Source organism: Aquarana catesbeiana, linkage group LG02 (genome assembly GCF_042186555.1).
Source record: "Aquarana catesbeiana isolate 2022-GZ linkage group LG02, ASM4218655v1, whole genome shotgun sequence".
Taxonomy (NCBI): domain Eukaryota; kingdom Metazoa; phylum Chordata; class Amphibia; order Anura; family Ranidae; genus Aquarana; species Aquarana catesbeiana.
Genome location: NC_133325.1, coordinates 33,842,073 through 33,863,955, shown reverse-complemented (window position 1 = coordinate 33,863,955; position 21,883 = coordinate 33,842,073). Strand labels below are relative to the sequence as shown.

Genomic DNA, 21,883 nt, shown 5'->3' with positions numbered 1-21,883 from the left:
TGATTACAGGTGATAGAAGGTATAGAACAAGAACAATAGTCATTTAGGAGTAATAGGTCAGGATGAATCGCCCCGGAGGAGTCTGTGGCAACATGGGTGTGAGGCCCTCACCGCACACAGCCCTAAGGAGTGCATACTCACCGACACAGAACATTGTGCGACTCAGGAGATCTGCAGACAGCTATCCTGATTATGTAAAGGAGAGACTGAACTCTTTAGAACATCTCATATAATCTAACATTTTAATATTTCAAATATAATTTTACATTTTTTTTTAAAATCTGCTAATGTCAGTAAAATTTCCAGTAAAGATCTCTCCATGAAGGGCCATGTTCAGTCCTTGTTATAAGGTGCCAAGGATATTTATGGCCTTCCATATTCTAATAAAGAACTCAAAACACATTGAGAACAATACGGTTGTTGTATGTAACCGAGGACTCTTGCTATCTGTTTAACCACTTCAGCCCTGGAAGGATTTTACCCCCCTTCCTGACCAAACCATTTTTTACGATACGGCACTGCGTTATTTTAACCACTTCAGCCCCGGAAGATATTACCCCCCTTCCTGACCAGAGCACTTTTTGCGATTTGTCACTTTAACTGACAATTGCGTGGCCCTGCGATGTTGAACCCAAACAAAAACTGGCGTCCTTTTTTTTCCCACAAATAGAGCTTTCTTTTGGTGGCATTTGATCACCTCTGCAGTTTCTATTTTTTGCACTATAAACAAAATAAAGAGCGACAATTTTGAAAAAAAAAAAAAGCAATATTTTTTACTTTTTGCTATAATAAATATCTCCCCCCCAAAAAAAAAAAATGTATATATATATATATACACACACACACACACACACACACACACACACACACACACACACATATACACTCTGTTTAGGCTGATATGTATTCTTCTACATATTTTTGGAAAAAAAAAAAAAAAAAAAATTGCAATAAGCGTATATTCATTGGTTTGCGGTTTGCACAAAAAACTTATAGCGTCTACAAAATAGGGGATAGTTTCATGGCATTTTTATTATTTTTTTTTTATTAGTAATGGCAGCGATCTGCGGTTTTTATCATAACTGCAACATTATGGTGGACACATCTGACACTTTTGACACCATTTTGGGACCATTGTCATTTATACAGCGACCAGTGCTATAAAAATGCACTGATTACTGTGTAAATGACACTGGCAGTGAAGGGGTTAAACACTAGGGGGCGATCAAGGGGTTAAGTGTGTTCTAGGGAGTGATTCTAACTGTGGGGGGGGGGGGGGGATGGGCTACTACTCCCATGACAGCAATCACTGCACCCGATGACAGAGCAGTAGATCCCTGTCATGTCACTGGGCAGAACGGGGAAATGCTTTGTTTACGAAAGGCATCTCCCAGTTCTGCCTCTCCGTGACACAATCGCGGGCACCTGGCGGACATAGAGTCCTGCTATAAAACATTTCCAAAAAAATGTAAAAAAAAAAACAAAAAATTATTCATAAGTTTAGGCCGATATGTATTTTGCTACATATTTTTGGTAAAAAAATAAATAAATAAAAAATAATTCGCAATAAGTGTATATTGATTGTTTGTGCAAAAGTTATCAGGTCTACAAAATAGAGGATAGATTTGTGGCATTTTTATTATTTTACATTTTTTTTTACTAGTAATTGCGGCGATCAGTGATTTTTAGCGGGAATGTGGCATTGCGCCGGACAGATCGGACACCTGACATTTTTGACACTTTTTTGGGAACCAGTGACATTGTTACAGTAATCAGTGCTAAAACTATGCACTGTTTTTGTACCAATGACACTGGAAGGGAAGGGGTTAACATCAGGGGCGATCAAAGGGTTAAATGTGTTCCCTGTTTGTGTTTTCTAACTGTATGGTGGGACGGTGTGACTGGGGAAATGCACAGATCAGTCTTCCTGCATAGCAGAAAGACAGGATCTGTGTGATCTCCCCGGGTCAGAACAGAGATCTGCCTTGTTTACACAGGCAGATCCTCAGTCTGTCACTGAGGGGAAGGATCGCAGGTGGCCAGCGGATATCAAGTCCACCCCACCCGCTGACTGGCTCCCCCGCTGACCAATGGGAGCGCACGCACGCCCACAAAAGTGAGTTCCCGCACCGACGTACAGCTACAGCGATTTGCGGGAATGAGCCACCTTGCCGCAGTATAACGACGGCGGCTGGTCGGGAAGCGGTTTAAAGATACTGAGACATTGCAATAGAGAAATGACCACACACCTGTGTAAATGGGCTTGGGGCCTTGGCCAGGGCCAATTCACACTATGTGCGGTGACAGACATGGTAAAAAAAAATGTCTGTCACCACAGGGACACACAGGAAACAATTATTTTTTATGTGCCTCATTATTAACACTGCAACACAACCTAGCGCTGCATTGCAGTGTACCGCGATAGAAGACAAGCTGCATTTTATCGCAGCAAAAAAAAAAAAAAAATCGCACTGCAATGTCAGACAGGGCAGTGACACTGCAGTGAATGAAGTGTAGGTTTTGTACACTTCAAATAAAGCTTGTACAAAAACTAAAAAAAAACCAAAAGGAGTGTGGTGCATAAATCATGCAGCACACCGCCCCCTAGCCAGCTAGCACAGCAGAGCGGGCAAATCGCTGAATTGCTCCAGTTGCTCTGCGATTTAACAGCGTTGCAGTGTGAACTGGCCCTCAACCAGTTGAGAAGCTTCTGAAATCGTTCAGAATTCACTGACAGATGTATTTGACCAGCAGTTGTCCTGCTTCTGACCTGCATCTAGTAAAAGTTTTACAATCTCATGAATTGGTATTGGAAGGCAAAAAACTTTTAGCCCCCGTTCACATTAGAAAATGGTGCGGGAAACCTGCAATCCGTGTACGTTTCTCGCATCGCATTCAAAATGCGCTGCCCTTGTGATCTGCAGCAGGTGTCAGTGCAATGGTAACAACACCCCAAAACGCAGGTTGAAAAAATTGGTGCGTTTTCCTGCACCGGATTCGCTTACTACAAAAAACTACCATGCGATCCGGTTGCAGTGTGTTTCCAAAAGTAGTGCATGCATTACCTTGGTGTGATTTGAGCCCATTCAAAATGAACAAGGTCAAAACGCAATAGCAATGAAATCGCATAGGAATGCGGTGCACATTACTGGGCGATTCATAGGCGATGCATAGTGTGAATCCAGCCTTAGGCTGGATTCACACCTATGCAGTTTTAGTGCTTTTTGCATTTTGCAGATATGCACTACAGTCCATTTACCATTGTTTCCTATGGAACAGGATCTGTAGTGCAAATCTGCAAAATGCAAAAAGCACTAAAAATGCATAGGTGTGAATCCAGCCTTAAAGTGAATAAAGTCCATCAACACAGACCCTGAAAGAAATAATAAGACATGGCTGGTGGTGTGTGGTAGGTGTGACACTTACCTCTCGCTGGTACAATTACTTGCAGCGTGTCCGCGTGTATCGTACCCCACCACAATGCCCCGATTACGGAGATCAGGAAAACATCTCTGCAGATAGTGGTACATCCCCTGTAAAGAAAACACAGCACAGATGGTTACAGATCAAGAAACATTGGTGCTGGACTTCAGGGTAAACATGAAGAGCAAACACCTTTCTACAATGTGTCTGAAGGTTCGAGTATTCAGCTCGTGGTGTATCTCTGTGACTGACTACCAGATATACAAGAGTACAAGGAAGTTCATTTACTAAAGTCATTATTCACTTTGCAAAGTAAATTTTGGTGAATAAGGTAAAGCCGCGTTCACTTTGAATACTTTTCAGTTGTTATTATATATCTTATTTTGAAATCATGGACATCAATGGTTCTCTATACAATGCAGGCAGACCATGGCTGGTGGGAGGGGTCAGCAGACCATGGCTGGTGGGAGGGGTCAGCAGGGTTCTGTACATGGCTTCCTGAAAGTATTCCAGCCCCCGGGGCCCCCCAGTACTCCTCTCAGGAGCCCTCATGTGGGCCGGATCTTAGAAGTGTTGTATTGCCCATTAACCACTTCAGCCCCGGAAGATTTTATCCCCTTCCTGACCAGAGCACTTTTTGTGATTCGGCACTGCGTTGCTTTAACTGACAATTGCGCGGTCGTGCGACGTTGCACCCAAACAAAATTGACGTCCTTTTTTCCCCCCACAAATAGAGCTTTCTTTTGGTGGTATTTATATCATCTCTGCGGTTTTTATTTTTTGCGCTATAAACAACAAAAAGAGCGACAATTTGAAAAAAAAAAAAAAAAAAAAAGCAATATTTTTTACTTTTTGCTATAATAAATATCCCCCCAAAAATATAAATTTTTTTTTTTCTTCCTCAGGTTTAGGCCGATATGTATTCTTCTACATTTTTTTTTTTTTACCAAAAATATCGCAATAAGCGTATATTGAATGGATTGCGCAAAAGTTATAGCATCTACAAAATAGGGGATAGATTTATAGCATTTTTAATTTTTTTTTTTTTTTTTTACCAGTAATGGCGGCAATCTGCAATGTTTATCGGGACTGCGACATTATGGCGGACACATCGGACACTTTTGACGCTATTTTGGGACCATTGTCCTTTATACAGCGATCAGTGCTATAAAAATGCACCGATTCCTGTGTAAATGACACTGGCAGTGAAGGAGTTAAACACTAGGGGGCGATGAAGGGGATAAGCGTGTCCTAGGGAGTGATTCTAACTGGTGGGGGGGGAATGACAGAGAGCAGTGATCTGTCATGTCACAAGGCAGAACAGGGAAATGCCTTGTTTACATAGGCACTTCCCTGTTCTGCAGCTCTGTGGCACAATCGCCGGGAGACCAGCGGATATCGTGTCCACCGGACCCGCGGGCAGTCACCCTGTAGGCGGATGGTGCGCGCCCGCTAGCCCCGCCAATTAAAGGGGACGTACAGGTACACCTCTTGGCAAGCGGTTAATGTGTGTTGCATTAGGGCCAGTTCATGCTGGAACACGCCGGTCTCATGCGGTCCCTCAAGTTCTGGTTCATTTGAATGGGCTACACAACACGCTAGAATGTGCAAAAAGTAGCGCAAATGCTACGCCAAACTGCAAAGCGGAATAGTGACTGTAAACGCGCTGCATTTGTGAGAGATGCGTTTGGGTGCCATTAACACGCGTGGTGCATGAAATGCGCACTGAACACGCCTTTCCTGCCCTGCATTCTGGTATGGACAGGTCTTAAAAGCTTATGTAAGCCAGAAATCTATTTTATTTCTCTCTGAGGACTCGCATCACTTCTTGTGTTGTAAAACATTGTCAGCAGGACAGGAAGTGAGAGGGAGGGGAGGGAGAGGCACCAAACCACAAATAGTGCTGTAAAATCTATTAAAATGAGCAATAAAAATACCACATCATACATCCACAAGCTTCTCAGTATTAAAGTGGTTGTAATGCATTAAGGTATAAAAACCTTCAGTGTGCCTCAGCCCCCCTAACACTTACCTGAGCCCCATCTAGATCCAGCGATGTGCCCGAGTGCCTTGGCCGTCCAGGACTCTCCTTTCCGATTGGCTGAGACACAGCAGTGGCACCATTGGCTCCTGCTGCTGTCAAAGTCAGTTAGCCAATCAGGAGAGGGAGAGGGTGGACCTAACCAGGGCTGTGTGTCTGAATGGACACAGGGAGCTGCAGCTCCGCTCAGGTGCCCCCATAGCATCTCAATGCATTAAAAAACTGCACCTTGCATGTACCTGCATTGCAGTGCTCTACGCCGTCAGGAAAAAGTTATGCACATGCGTTTTCTGGTCCATTGTGGTGCCTTGGAAGCCCTTTCAAATAATTGGGCTGCCATATGTATAAGCCAGCCAAACCTTTTTCTAAGTTTTGAGTGGAAAAAGATGAGGACCGAGGGGCGGCCGAGGGAGGGGGACCGAGGGGCGGCCGAGGGAGGGGGACCGAGGGACGGGGACCGAGGGACGGGGACCGAGGGACGGGGACCGAGGGACGGGGACAGAGGGACGGCCGAGGGACGGGGACAGAGGGACGGCCGCGCTGAGGGGACAGAGGGACGGCCGCGCTGAGGGGACAGAGGGACGGCCGCGCTGAGGGGACAGAGGGACGGCCGCGCTGAGGGGACAGAGGGACGGCCGCGCTGAGGGGACAGAGGGACGGCCGCGCTGAGGGGACAGAGGGACGGCCGCGCTGAGGGGACAGAGGGACGGCCGCGCTGAGGGGACAGAGGGACTCCTCTGCGGGACCCCTGGCAGCAAATGTCTCGATGACCGCGCTAGCACACCCCTGTCTGGCCAGTTACCGGAGCTCCGTGCCAGAACTTGCTGTGGCACTGAGCTCCTGCGTGCTGGAGGAGGGGGAGGGTGCTTTTTTTCAATGTGGGGGGGTGACTTTTTTGTTCAGCCCTAGGCCTGGGTCTCGTCACCCTAGGCCAAAACACAGCACTGTGCTATACAATACTACCTGTGTGGTACAGACTGGTTTTATTTTACATGCACCAAAACACAACATTTGCAGCACAGAGCCGACAAAAGCCGGATATTTAAAAGTGTATAATCTCTGTACAAATCATAATGAGAATTCCATCCTACTGACCGGTGGGAGGATGATAAAAAGAACAAAGTTAAACATAAATATAGACCAGTTGGATCCAGAGACATAACAGAGGATGACAGGTGACAAGGCTATAGATAGTCTATAAACCGTTCTTCTGCTAATCTGTGCCGGTAAGAGGAAAATTGATGTGATATAAAGCAGAACTACAGACAATACATAGTTACATAGTTACATAGTAGGTGAGGTTGAAAAAAGACACAAGTCCATCAAGTCCAACCTATGTGTGTGATTATAGGTCAGTATTACATTGTATATCCCTGTATGTTGTGGTCATTCAGGTGATTATCTAATAGTTTCTTGAAGCTATCAATGCTCCCCGCTGAGACCACCGCCTGTGGAAGGGAATTCCACATCCTTGCCGCTCTTACAGTAAAGAACCCTCTACGTAGTTTAAGGTTAAACCTCTTTTCTTCTAATTGTAATGAGTGGCCACGAGTCTTATTAAACTCTCTTCTGCGAAAAAGTTTTATCCCTATTGTGGGGTCACCAGTACAGTATTTGTAAATTGAAATCATATCCCCTCTCAAGCATCTCTTCTCCAGAGAGAATAAGTTCAGTGCTCGCAACCTTTCCTCATAACTAAGATCCTCCAGTCCCTTTATTAGCTTTGTTGCCCTTCTTTGTACTCGCTCCATTTCCAGTACATCCCTCCTGAGGACTGGTGCCCAGAACTGGACAGCATACTCCAGGTGCGGCCGGACCAGAGTCTTGTAGAGCGGGAGAAATAGATGGCCTGGCTTCAGAAACTTCTGCAACGCAACACAACCTCTTGGTGAGTCACTGACACATCCAAAGTACACTGTGGGAGATGTAGAGGAACGCTTTATTCCAAGTTGGTCAAAATTGCCTTTTCCTGTAAATACCTGGAGTTTGGGGTATCCTAGGTCAGTATTTCTCAACCACCAAGCTGTGGCGCACTGCCGGGTCGCGCCCTCCCTTCTCCCAGACCTCCAGCTTTCTGCAGATCTCCTAACCTCCCATAGTGTCCCCAGTGCCTCTCAACCTCTGTCCCCAGGGTCCTCCAAGAGCCCTCATTCTCCACAGTGCCCACCAACCTTCCACAGTGCTCCACACACACTTCACAGTGCCCCCTACTTTGCTGAAAAACTCCAGCCCCCCCCATAGTGCCCTTAAGAGGTTCCCTCAAGTCTCTCACATTGCCCCTGCACAGCCTCCTCAGCCTTCTGGAGAGACATTCAGCACCTTCCAGAGACTCCATCCCCCACAACTGCCCCCAGCTCACTCAAGAAACCTACAAGGCCCTCCCAAGTCTCCAGAACCTTCATCCCTCCACAGTGAAACTCCAAAGCCTTCCAGGATTTTAATACAAAATTACGCATCACCGTACTTTTATTGTGGGAGGATAAACTTTTTTTTTTTCCTTCACACTGTTGGGGAACGGATGGTTTTGAAAGCAATTACCAGGCCCTGGTCTAAATAGGATTGAGAATTATAGACTTGGGGGACATTGGAGCAGAAGTCTGACAAGGCTAGGTGTGCCTACGATGGAATGTTCATTTATACATGTTTTTATAGTAACAGGTTCTCTTAACATGGAAGCTAGATTGTGCAAACATGACTGAACCAACATACAGTCGTTTCGGCAGGAAGTGTACATAACACAAGTCTGGATTTTGCCTGCAGAGACCCACTAATTGGACAGTCGACTAATTGTTATCTGAGGTACAACTATGGAATGAAGAGTGGCAAGTACGTGAGAACTAAACATGAAAGGTCAAAAATGAGCTTTAGAGAAACCGGACAACTCAAAAACGTATAATCACCAACTATGGCTTTTTTTTCTTTAGAAGGAACATTTGAGGGGTGTTCTCTTGACCCAAAGCAAAGATCGATTCTTACAGTAGACACCTTTACGTTCCTGTTTGCATCCTATGATCATCTTCACTATACCCCAGGATCCCCAAAACACACGTCATAAATATTGAACACAGTCCTATGACCACTTCCGCCCCCCTCCATGACCTACAACTGGCCACCTGGAGGCACCAAAGAGGATCAGGGGCTGCTTTGAGAGGTAAGAATCTCCCATGTGTTCCTTTATAGTAGATATAAACCCAATCAATAAAATCTCATATGAACTTTAACATGTTCCAATCTAAAAACTTTAACCCTCACAATGTAAAAGGATTTGTACCACTCGTCTATACATACAATACAAATGAAGAAATTCCACTTCTCCGACTGTTGTACGTGATGACGTCAGCACATCGGGCCCTACGGGTTTAGTCATTAGATTACATAGTTAGCCTGGTCAAGAAAAGACACAAGTCCATCAAGTTCAACCAATAAAAAGGGAAAGAAAAATATATACACAATCCTATACCCACAGTTGATCCAGAGGAAGGGGGAAAAAAAATCCAGCAAAGCATGAGCAGGGGGAAGAAAAACCCCTTCCTGATCCCAGAGACCCAATCGGATTTTCCCTGGATCAACGTTACCTATAAAAGTTAGTATCCAGTTATATGATGTACATTTAGGAAAGAATCCAGGCCGTTTTTAATCACTTGCCTACTGGGCACTTTCACCCCCTTCTTGCCCAGATACATTTTCAGCTCTATCACACTGTGATTGACAATTGCGCGGTCATACAACACTGTACACAAACAACATTTCTATATTTTTTTTGAGACAGAGCTTTAGTTTGGTGGTATCAACATGGGATCTTTAATTTTTTGCTAAACGAAACGAAAAAAAATAAAAAATAAAAAAAAATAGTAAAAATATAAAAGTTTTTCTTTATTAACATTTTTTTGTCATACACTATATTGTCAAAAGTATTGGGACGCCTGCCTTTACACGCACGTGAACTTTAATGGACTCCCAGTCTTAGTCCGTAGGGTTCAATATTGAGTTGGCCCACCCTTTGCATCCATGACAGCTTCAACTCTTCTGGGAAGGATGTCCATAAGGTTTAGGAGTGTGTCTATGGGAAAGTTTGACTATTCTTCCAGAAGAGCATTTGTGAGGTCAGGCACTGATGTGGACGAGAAGGCCTGGATCGTAGTCTCCGCTCTAATTAATCCCAAAGGTGTTCTATCGTGTTGAAGTCAGGACTCTGTGCAGGTCAGTCAACTTCCTCCACCCCAAACTCGCTCATCCATGTCTTTATGGACCTTGCTTTGTGCACTGGTGCGCAGTCATGTTGGAACAGGAAGGGGCCATCCCCAAACTGTTCCCACAAAGTTGGGAGCATGAAATTGTCCAAAATGTCTTGGTATGCTGAGGCTTTAAGAGTTCCCTTAACTTGAAATAAGGGGCCAAGTCCAACCCCTGAAAAACAACCCCCCATCATAATCCCCCCTTTTCATCCAACATCAGTGACTGACCTCACAAATGCGCTTCTGGAAGAATGGTCAAACATTCCCATACACACTCCTAAACCTTGTGGACAGCCTTCCCAGAGGAGTTGAAGCCGTTATATGCAAAGGGTGGGCCAACTCAATATTGAACCCTACGGACTAAGACTGGGATGTCATTAAAGTTCATGTGGGTGTAAAGGCAGGTGTCCCAATACTTTTGAAAATATAGTGTATTCTTAACAGTTTGTTAGAAAAATTTTGTAAATAAGTCATTTTTCTCCTTCACTGATGTGTGCTGAGGAGGTTGCACTGATAAGAGGCAATGACAGGCATCACTAAGAGGCACCACTGCTGGGCACCACTGCTGGGCACAGTTGGCGTGGCATGGATCATCAGTGTAGATGTCCCCTGTGTGGATTTGCCAGTTATTGGCTCTCTGACAGCGTGTGAGGAGAGGATTGCCGATAACTAACAAATCCTGTTTACACTGCGATTAGACACACTTGGTCACATGGTAAAGAGCCACTGTGATTCGCTCTTTACCCCCATCTGTGGTCAGCTGTGTTCTAAGGACACAGTGATCATAGATCACCACCGATGTGCACCACGGACGCACGATCGGGGGGGGGGTTGGTGCGTGCTGCAGCCGTCATTTGGCTATAGTGCAGTCGTGAAGGGGTTAAAGCAATCTACTGCGCTGGCCAAAACCAACTCTGGAGGGATTCTATTCTACATTTTCACCGCTCTTACTGCGAAGAAACCTTTCCGTATTTGGAGATGAAATTTTACACATAATACTGCACTATGGAGGAGGCTTTGTTTTAGGTTTTGTGTTCTGGTGGCAGTATTTTATAGAGTGGTGGAGGCCATACGGAGTACAGGACACCAGATTTACCATTTTCAGCTCTTCTGACCCCTCATGTATTGAAAAGGGGAAGGGGGAGGGGAGTTGTGTAATGATTTCTGGTAAGCAAGTTTGCGGATTGTTCGCAATGTGATTTTATCACTGCTGATGTTCCTCTGGATACACAGATTGCTGTGGAGTGTGATGCTGCTGCTTCTTTTCTGTTCAAATGTATTTCAAGAACATTTATTTGTAGATCGGATTAGTGCAGCACTTCTGAGTTTAATTCAATAAACGTTTGTCTGAACCACCAAGTAACCGGTCCCCACACACAGGACTTGTAATTACACAACAAACACGCCGGGGTCACGCTGTGCTCAGCTCCGCTACACGAAGGCTGCACGAGGAGGAAGGCGGAGTCTGGTGATGTCACAGATCTACAATTTATGGAATGTAAACAAATTCCTCGCTGGAGGAGAAACATGTCAGTGAGAAGCGAACCTACTAGAGAGCACAGAACACAACACCCCGGGGTGACACCAGGGGGCCGGGATCTGCTCTCAGGTTTAGATACCCTCTAAATGTTAAGTGCACTTTAACCACTTCAATACCGGGCACGTTCACCCCTTTCCTTCCCAGGCCAATTTTCAGCTTTCAGCGCTCTCACACTTTCAATAAGAATTGTGCGGTCATACAACAGAGTACACACATTAAATTTTTATCATTTTGTTCACACAAATAGAGCTTTCGTCTGGTGGTATTTATTCACAAATCAGTTTTTTCGAAAAACAAACACCACACACAATATTTTCTACTTTCTGTTTTAAAAGAAATCCAATAAAAGCGAATTTTGTCATAAATTTAAGCCAAAATGTATTCTGCTACATGTCTTTGGGTAAAAAAAAAAAATCCTGTTAAGTGTATAATAATTGTTTTGTGTGATCACGGACAGATGTGTGCAGATGATCATTGGGACATATGATTTTACTGTTACATATGTGGGGGACAGGTGTTTTTACTGTGTGGGGACATGTGTTTTGGGGACATTGTGATTTTATATTGTATGGGGACACTGGGTCGGTGATCAGTGTGTAAAAAGCTGTAAAAAACAGCTCATACTCACTGATCACCGGATGACTTCAGTAATCCGCTCTCCTCTCAGTGATGACAACTTCCATGTGAGGAGAGAAGAGGCGATCGTCTAGCAACTGGCTCTCTATTTACATCACATGACGGCTGTGATTGGACACGTCATGATCAGGAGGGCCAATCACAGAGCCCTCCTGCCGATCGGAGATGCACCGTGTCCGAGTGACACGAGCGCATCTGGATTGCGCACGCGCTATCCACCTCCTTCTGAGGGACGTTCCTGAATTATATGTGATGGATCAGAACACAATAGTCTAAGTTGAAGTAAAATTCGAAAAATATAAACATAAAACTAGTTTTCAGAAATAAAAAAAAAAAAAACTGATAATTGTCATGTGCGTATGTATTCACCATCTTTGTTATGAAGCCCATAAAAAGCTCTGGTGCAACCAATTACCTTCAGAAGTCACATAATTATTGAAATGATGTCCACCTGTGTGCAATCTAAGTGTCACATGATCTGTCATTACATATACACACCTTTTTGAAAGGCCTCAGAGGCTGCAACACCTAAGCAAGAGGCACCACTAACCAAACACTGCCATGAAGACCAAGGAACTCTCCAAACAAGTAAGAGACAATGTTGTTGAGAAGTACAAGTCAGGGTTAGGTTATAAAAAAATATCCAAATCTTTGATGATCCCTAGGAGCACCATCAAATCTATCATAACCAAATGGAAAGAACATGGCACAACAGCAAACCTGCCAAGAGACGGCCGCACACCAAAACTCACGGACCGGGCAAGGGGGGCATTAATCAGAGAGGAGCACAGAGACCTAAGGTAACCCTGGAGGAGCTGCAGAGTTCCACAGCAGAGACTGGAGTATCTGTACATAGGACGACAATAAGCCGTACGCTCCATAGAGTTGGGCTTTATGGCAGAGTGGCCAGAAGAAAGCCATTACTTTCAGCAAAAAACAAAATAGTACGTTTTGAGTTTGCGAAAAGACATGGGGGAGACTCCCAAAATGTATGGAGGAAGGTGCTCTGGTCTGATGAGACTAAAATTGAACTTTTTGGCCATCAAAGAAAACGCTATGTCTGGCGCAAACCCAACACATCACATCACCCAAAGAACACCATCCCCACTGTGAAACATGGTGGTGGCAGCATCATGCTGTGGGGATGTTTTTCAGCAGTCAGGACTGGGAAACTAGTCAGGGTTGAGGGAAAGATGGATGGTGCCAAATAAAGGGAAATTCTGGAGCAAAACCTGTACCACTCTGTGTGTGATTTGAGGCTAGGATGGAGGTTCACCTTCCAGCAGGACAATGACCCCAAACACACTGCTAAAGCAACACTTGAGTGGTTTAAGGGGAAACATGTAAATGTGTTGGAATGACCTAGTCAAAGCCCAGACCTCAATCCAATAGAAAATCTGTGGTCAGACTTAAAGATTGCTGTTCACAAGCGCAAACCATCCAACTTGAAGGAGCTGGAGCAGTTTTACAAGGAGGAATGGGCAAAAATCCCAGTGGTAAGATGTGACAAGATCATAGAGACTTATCCAAAGCGACTTGGAGCTGTGATAGCCGCAAAAGGTGGCTCTACAAAGTATTGACTTTAGGTGGGTGAATAGTTATGCACACATGACTTTTTATGTTATTTTGTCCTATTTGTTGTTCGTTTCACATTAAAAAAAAAAATCTTCAAAGTTGTGGGCATGTTCTGTAAATTAAATGATGCAAATCCTAAAACAATCCATGTTAATTCCTGGTTGTGAGGCACCAAAATATGAAAAATGCCAAGGGGGGTGAATACTTTTGCAAGGCACTATATCTTCTGACAGACTGCCCAAGGAGCCCTGTATCTCCAGAACCATAGGTCCTAGGAGCCCCCAGTGGTGGGGTAGCACTATGGCAACCTACCCTCCAAATTTGGGGTCCCTGTGACCCCTGGTCGCCGATCTAGGACCTTCGAAAGTTGATCGTTTTTTTTTATGTTCATGGCAGGTGAGGCAGCCTCCCCTGACTGCACATCCCTGTTAGTGACCTCCTTCTGGGAATGTATGACTATGATGCTAATCTTTGAGTTTTAACCCTGTCGCTGCCACCATGTCAAACATCAGGGGCAGAAGGGGGCTTTCACACACTCCCAGCTGCTACAGCAGAGGATTGGGTGTACACTTTATAAATAAATTGCTGGCTTTCAGATCAAAGTGTACAGCAGCCTGATCACTTTCTTTACCCCCCCCTCAGGACTGTGCCCTGTGCGACGCCCCCCACTATGCTTTCCAAGCTCCACTGCCCCCCCCCCTATGCTTTCCAAGCTCCACTGTCCCCACCTGTGGGCCTGGAACCTACATGGCAGATGCCGCCACGTGAAGGGGAGGGGGCCCAGCAAACCTCCATTCACTGATCTCCTCTCGCTTAAAAGAACCTGGAAGCCATGTGTAAAATATGACTTCCTGTCTCTGATGTCACTTTTCCTGGTTGCTACGGCCAGGAAAAAAGGAATGTGATCTGTGCATCATTAGCTTCAAAGGAAGGCAGGTGAAAAAGCAGGCACCTTATAAGGACCCCAATATCTCATCAAAGAGAACCTCTTACAAAAAGAGTTTATATCAGGGATGTAAACACACCTCTTCCTCTGTTACCAGAGGCAGGGTCCTTCATCAGGGGTCCACGTCACTGCTTGCATGAGGTGAACACTTCCTATTGGCCGTTTAGGTTCAGGGTCCAGAGGAGGAGTCTATAGCAGTGATGTCACCACGAGGGGACTGTCAAGGACCATCCCACGCAGACACATTCTGCAGCACTGGATTAGCACCCCTTGCAACTGGAAGCGGTGATGGCAAGGGACCCAGATGGGGGGCTTAGGTGAGAAGATCTTTCTTCACAAGGTAACAAATACCAATGTGCTGGATGGGTTAGAGGGGGTGGCAGGGGTTTAGTATTCACCTGGAAACAAATTTTAAAAAAGAAAGCTCAAGGGCACGCATTTTTTTTTTTATTAATTTACGGTAAGAAAGAAGAATTTTGTTCTGCAAATTTTTTATGTTATTGGGTAACACAGAATTCTGTCCATTGTGAATGCAATGACTGGTCCACTTTAATACAAATTACACCAGTGCAGCGCAACATCCACATTAAACCTCTCAGGCTGGACTGATTGCAGTTTGTTGCCGGCTTTTATGTGCTGAGAGAATCTTCAATAAACGTTTGTCTGAAGCACCAGTAACCGGTTCCCACACACAGAGGACTTGTAATTACACAACCCAAACACGCCGGGGTCACGCTGTGCTCAGCTCCGCTACACAAAGGCTGCACGAGGCAGGCGGGGTCTGGTGATGTCACAGATCTACAATTTATGGAATGTAAAGAACTTTCTTGCTGGAGGAGAGACATGTCAATGAGAAGCGAACCTACTAGAGAGCACAGAACACAACACCCCGGGGGACACCAGGGAGACGGGCTCTGCTCTCAGGTTTAGATACCCTCTAAAGCACGGGTGTCAAACACGAGGCCTGGGGGCCGAATCCGGCCCATCAAGCTATTTGGCCCTCACACCTCTCCCGCAGCTACGGCATCCCCCTCACCTCCATCCCCCACCATGTTTTAGCAGTCGGCAGCAGATCTTGCCCTTCATTGTGCAGCTGGCTCTTGCCCAATCCCCCCCCCCAAGCAGTCAGTAGCAGAGAGGAGGGCAAAACTGCTCCTAGAGATCCTGCACCTCCCTGTGACATGCCCTAGTCTGCGCCTCCCCTGGTCTCAGCATTCAGCAGACTCTGGCAGCTGACTGGAGTAATGTAGAAAAAATGATCCGCACTCCGGTTGTTGCTCTTAAAAAATTTCTTCATTTTTTTTTGAAAAGCCATAGTGAACAAACGCAGATTAAGTCAGTTGACGCGTTTCAGCCTATAAGGCCTTAGTCATAAGGTTATGACTAAGGCCATATAGGCTGAAACGCGTCAACTGACTTCATCTGCGTTTGTTCACTGTGGCTCTTCGAAAAAATGAAGAAATTTTAAGAGTAACAACCGGAGTGCGGATCATTTTTTCTATATTACTCTACTCAGCCAGCGAATGTGGATCGAGCACCTGGGAGCTCTGCTATATATGTGGTGTATGGGTAGTAGCACTGACTTTTTTCTGTTTATACTCTGGCAGCTGACTCCAGCCTTGCTCTGGCCCTCCTCCAGACCCTGCATGCTCTGCTTCCCAGCGCTGCCCCCAGCTTCTTCCTGGCAGCAGCACATGGTAAGGGGGGTGCACTGTGATGCAAGTATGGGGGACTCATGACATCTGATGTAAGGCAGGTGGGGGGGGCTCTGGACATCTAGTCTTACAGATGCAACCGGCATTTTGAGGGCAGCCATAATGCTGATGTAGCCCACAACGAGATTGAGTTTCACACCCCTGCTCTAAAGGATAAGTGCACTTTAACACAAAGCGTATTTTTCCTTTTTGCCCCCCTTGCCCCTGACCTAAACTAAAAAGAGTGGCTGGCAATTCACTTTTAGGAAACACAACCTCCAACCCTGTAATAAAGACCGGTCACTGCTGCTCTCTCTCCATGTGCAGGGTGACCGTTCTTGTCTCTACCCCTTCCTGTCGTTTTCTGCAGGCTGACTTCAGTGGGTGGAGCCTGCTGGGCCCCTCCCATAGCTCTGCTCACTGCAAAGTCTATGTACAGCACAGTGATGATGTCACGGCTACTTTTACACGGTATTATCTGGGTTTGTAAAATTATTTTGAGCATGCAATGTGGATACATATCCTTTGTGGCTACCGAAAAAAAAAAAAAAAAAAAAAAAAAAAAAAAAAAAGCACCAGTCTGACACGCTTGCCTTAACTGAATGCCGAGCAGGAGTACTTCCCCATCGACCTTGAATGTGTGGATGGAGGAATCGGCACTTTTTTGGTTAGGCACACTAACTGAAAGAAAAAAATAAAAATGTATAGTGTATGGCCTGACTAATCGTTTAGCAGAGTATATCTAATCAGCTTGTCCTACTCCTGAATCAGGATCTCCCACACACACAGAGTTATTAGATGCGATTAATGTTGGTGAAATACTAAAGGTCAAAGTTCTGGTGATCAGTTCCTGTGTAATGACTTCTAATGGTTGAATAATGCAGAGTTTGCTCCTCTCGTGTTACAGGCAGTTATGTAATCAGCAGCATAGAATGGACTCTGAGGTGACGGTAACAATCCGCTGTGTGTATTTACACAGGTAATACCTAAACCTCTTATCATTAACCTCACACATCCACCGCTCAGGGGGAAAATCCCAGGATTTAAAATAAATAAAATAGAATATAAAAATAATATAATAAAATATAATATAAAAATATAATATACAAAATAAAAGGGTTAGCCTGACCAAAACTGATCATTTCCCGGCTTTGCTCCTGTCCACCTTTGTGTATTGCAGATCCTCCTGTTTTATTGTCCATAATTAACACTAGAAAAAGTCTGCAATGTTGGGGGTATTCCAAAAGAAGTGTCGTAGCAGGCAGAATGTGTGAAAAGTATGTGTAAACAGTATGACGACGGTGTGTACACATATTGCCTGCTGTCATACGCTCTGCACCCCTCTCCTGTACATACTGCCCACCGTTATACCTTCCACACCCCTCTCCTGTACATACTGCCCACTGTCATACCCTCCACACCCCTCTCCTGTACATACTGCCCACTGTCATACCCTCTACACCCCTCTCCTGTACATACTGCCCACTGTCATACCCTCCACACCCCTCTCCTGTACATACTGCCCACTGTCATACCCTCTACACCCCTCTCCTGTACATACTGCCCACTGTCATACCCTCTACACCCCTCTCCTGTACATACTGCCCACTGTCATACCCTCCACACCCCTCTCCTGTACATACTGCCCACTGTCATACCCTCTACACCCCTCTCCTGTACATACTGCCCACTGTCATACCCTCTACACCCCTCTCCTGTACATACTGCCCACTGTCATACCCTCCACACTCCTCTCCTGTACATACTGCCCACTGTCATACCCTCCACACCCCTCTCCTGTACATACTGCCCACAGTCATACCCTCCATGCTCCCCCTCCTTCATTGTTTGCAATTTCCCCAACCATGCCAGTTCTTGATTTTTACAGCTGTTAAGTGGGAATCTTTAACCTTCCCATTAATAATAGGGAGCCCCAGGCAATAATCTTTGAAAAGCTCTCAGCTGCTCAGAGGTGCTACACAAATTTCTGAAAGCATGGAGACCTCAGATTGAACACTACCTACAGGAGGACATTTGAACCAGTCACTAACACTATAACAAAGAGGGGCCCATTCACTCTAGCACATGGTGAGAACAAGCCCTAACAATTGAGAAACCTGAGTCAGTCTTCATAGCTCCATCTCACCAAGATAAAACCACCTTTCCTTACCTCCTCCCCATCCATTTTTTCTGTCATCTCTTTACACCAGGGATATGCAATTAACGGACCTCCAGCTGTTGCAAAACTACAAATCCCATCATGCCTCTGCCTCTGGGTGTGATGCTTGTGGTTGTCAGAGTCTTGCTATGCCTCATGGGACTTGTAGTTCTGCAACAGCTGGAGGTCCGCTAATTGCATATCCCTGCTTTACACCATCTTCTCTCTCTAGTGTCTTCTATTTGTTCATCCCAGCTATGCAACATTATCTACTTCTACCCCCAGCCAGGGGATTAATCTCCTTAAGCTAAAGAGGAACTGCAGTCTGCTCACATAATTTGTAATAAAAACATCTTTGCCATTCTGAAGCTTCCCTCCAACCACTTTGCATATTATTTTATATATACGGTGATTCTGTACTTGCCAAATATGCTGCAGAAATCTCCCTCCACTGAGTCTGGCTGCAACCATTTTAACTGAAGCTGCTGCCTGTTCACTTACTGGATTTACACAGAGGCACACCTCTAGCTCTCATTGGCCCTCTTATGACTCATCCCCCTCCCTTCCTGGCAAACTCTCACGAGAGAGCTGTGCATGATGTCATAAGGCTTTTTACCAGAAAAGAAACAGGAAGTGGGCTGTATAAGGTATTTACTGGCAGAAAAAAAAAATGTTTTACTATTCAAAGTGAAAACAACAACAAGGGCAGGAGATTTAATAGCTGGAAAGTTGAAAAAAAATATTAAAGTTCTGCTTTAAAGTAGTTGTAAATGCATTTTCTGCGGCTCCCTCCCCAAATATTTACCTGAGCCCGAAGTCAATCCAGCGATGTGCCCGAGAGCAGCGGCACCGCTATCGCCCTCTCTTTTCACTGGACTCACTTAAAGCAACAGAGACAATTGTCACCTGCAACTGTCAATCAAATCCAGTGACAAGGTAGCGGGGGGATGAGCCACACTGTCAGAAAACCCACACAGCCTGGCTCAGGATCGAGCCCACACGAGTTCCCCTATAGCAAGTGGCTTGTCATGGGGGCACTCGGAAGGCAATAGGAGCCAGGTGGACCAGCGGGGGGACCCCAGAGGATGATTGGAGCAGCTCACAGTTCCGGTAAATATGACATGTTTGTTGTTTTAAAAAAAATAAAAAATAAAAATAATATGAAAACCTTTACAATCACTTTACCATAACCCACAAATGACAACCCATAGAAATGGCTGCAAACTAATGTAAAAATCACAAACACATCTTCGGACTCGATGTAGCAAATAATCACAGCGCACTAGATATGGATATGTTGGGTGGATGTTTCGTATTACTCAAAGCAGATCTGAATCAAATTCTTTTGAATGGAGGATATATTCTTTAATTACACCATCATATTAAAGTGGGGTTCCACCCAAAAAAACAAAAATACCTAAAAAAAAAAAAAAAAAACAAAAAAAAACAAAAAAACAAAAAACAACATTTGGATATTTTTTTTTTCACTTACCTCTAAATGCCTGTTGCTAGGTGGTCCCTTGTAGTCTGCCTCTTCCTTTGCCTGGGCTGGTGACATCACTTCCCCCTTGGCACAGGAAGGGCTCGGCTCTGCTCCCTCCCTCCTGTCAATCATCTGGGACCCATTACAGGTCCCAGGTGATTGAGCGGCCAATCACGCTCCTGCATGCACAGTGGGTGCCAGGCTGTGAAGCCACAGCCCGGCGCCCACAGTTGAAATGCCGGCACCGACGAGCGGAGGTGGGGGGGGGGGAGGGGACGATTGGGGCTTCGATCCCCCACATCGCTGGACCCTGGGACAGGTAAGTGTCCAATTAAAAGTCAGCAGCTGCAGTATTTGTAGCTGCTGACTTTTAAATTTTTTTTTTTTTAATGGACCCCCTGGGTGGAACTCTTCTTTAACAATTAACCACAATAAGATGTACTGAACAAAAGTTCCTACATACAAGTCCTCCTGTTCCAATTTGTAGCGGTTGTGATTTTCTAAAACTGACAATCATTTTTAGTAACCCTGAAAAGAATATTCCGGCTGTTGTCACAGAACGAGCCTTGAGGGTGGATTTCCACGTCGTCAGCCGTCTATCCCTTGGGATCCAGTGATTATTTTTAGATCTATTGTTCTCGTTTGCTCAGTTTCAATTACTAAGGTTATTACATTTCTGTAACACCTTAAAAGGAGTTGTAAAGTCTCATGGTTTTTCTATGCATTAAGGTGAAAACCCTCCTGTAGTGCAGCAGCCCCCCAGAGCCCCCCCCCTCCCTTTTACTTACCTGAACTGATCTTTCCAGCAACGAGAATGAACCCAGCAGCTCCAGCCGCTGTCTCGGGTCCTCATTGGATAGATTGATAGCAGCGGGAGCCATCGGCAATCAAATTCAGTGACATAGGAGGGGGGCGGGGGCGAGCCTGATGCAGCAGCAGGACTCGGGAGTGCGCCCGCACGAGTGCCCCCAGGGAAAGCGCTTCTCTGGGTTTAGTAACACTAACATATGTCAGACTTTGATATGATGACACCTTTCTCGCTTATTTGCATACATTTACATTATATAGAAACTACAAAATTGTGAGAAGTGCACCAGAACCGATGGGAATTACTTACAGATCTTTGAAATCCGAGTCGCTTATTACAAGAAAATCCAGTCTGCCGCCTCTTACCTGCGTGGTCTGTATAATGGTCAGGTCATTGATTCTGGAGAATCCGCCCCCCATGGCGGCACGTAAGCCGGCGGTACCAAAGGACATGCGGCTGCACAGCCGGTCCCGCAGCTCCTTGTTCTTCCCATCCTGCAGGAGGCTCTCAATCTGCACTCTGGTTTTGGGGTTCTGAAAAAAAAAAGTATAAATACAGAAACTGTATACTTATTCCAGGTGTAGCCCCTTTACCCCCCTAAAAATTTCTCTTTCACTTTAACCGCTTGCCAACCACCTGCCCACTGGAGTCACGGCGATGTACCCGCATGTGGCTGCCTACTTCCCGGTCAACAGTGCTGCTGTCAGAACACACAGAACAGTAACAGCAGCCGCTGATCGACAAAGAGAACTTGTCCGTCTGACAGAAGTCGATCAAATGCTCGAGTTCTGTTGAAGAGAGACAGCTACACACTAATGGAAATTTGTCTGGTCCCGGCTGACCTGGGCGAATTTCAGCCAGCGTATTAGCCAGCGTTGGTTCCACTTTAATGTTGGTGATATCTTACAGCTTTGTGGCACATAAGGAAAATTGGTCGATTTTATTTGGTTTCAGAGCTGAAAACTGTGCCTGGTTCAGAAAACCAAGATCCCACCTTTAAGATGCACATCTTCATTTAAACTGCTTCCCGCCTACGACACTGTAAAATGATGGTTGGCGGGAACCCTATTGTTCTGGGATTACGTCATGTGACTTTCTCCCAGAGAACGGGCTACGCTCCGGCGTGATCTGTTACCCGCTGTGTCCACCAGACACAGCCGATGACTGATCGGTGTACTGACCCGCTGCCGGTAACATGTGATCTGCTGTGTCCAATCACAGCAGATCACATGACTGTTGTAAATAATGAATGGCTTCCTTTCATGAATGGCCATTCATTGCGTACATTTGTGTTGCTAGCTGTGATTAGTCACAGTGATCACATGGTACAGACAGGGCCAATCA

The 21,883-nt window shown here is 45.4% G+C and overlaps 1 protein-coding gene across 1 annotated transcript in view; it reads right to left on the bottom strand.

Annotated features, from left to right (window-relative positions):
• The window catches only part of PGM2L1 (phosphoglucomutase 2 like 1), a gene marked incomplete in the record, with an annotated part of 107,427 nt that overhangs the window by 56,513 nt on the left and 29,031 nt on the right, over positions 1-21,883 (bottom strand). Inside the window, 2 exon segments of the mRNA XM_073612763.1 lie at positions 3,427-3,533; positions 20,905-21,072. Coding sequence (XP_073468864.1) covers positions 3,427-3,533; positions 20,905-21,072 — 275 coding nt within the window.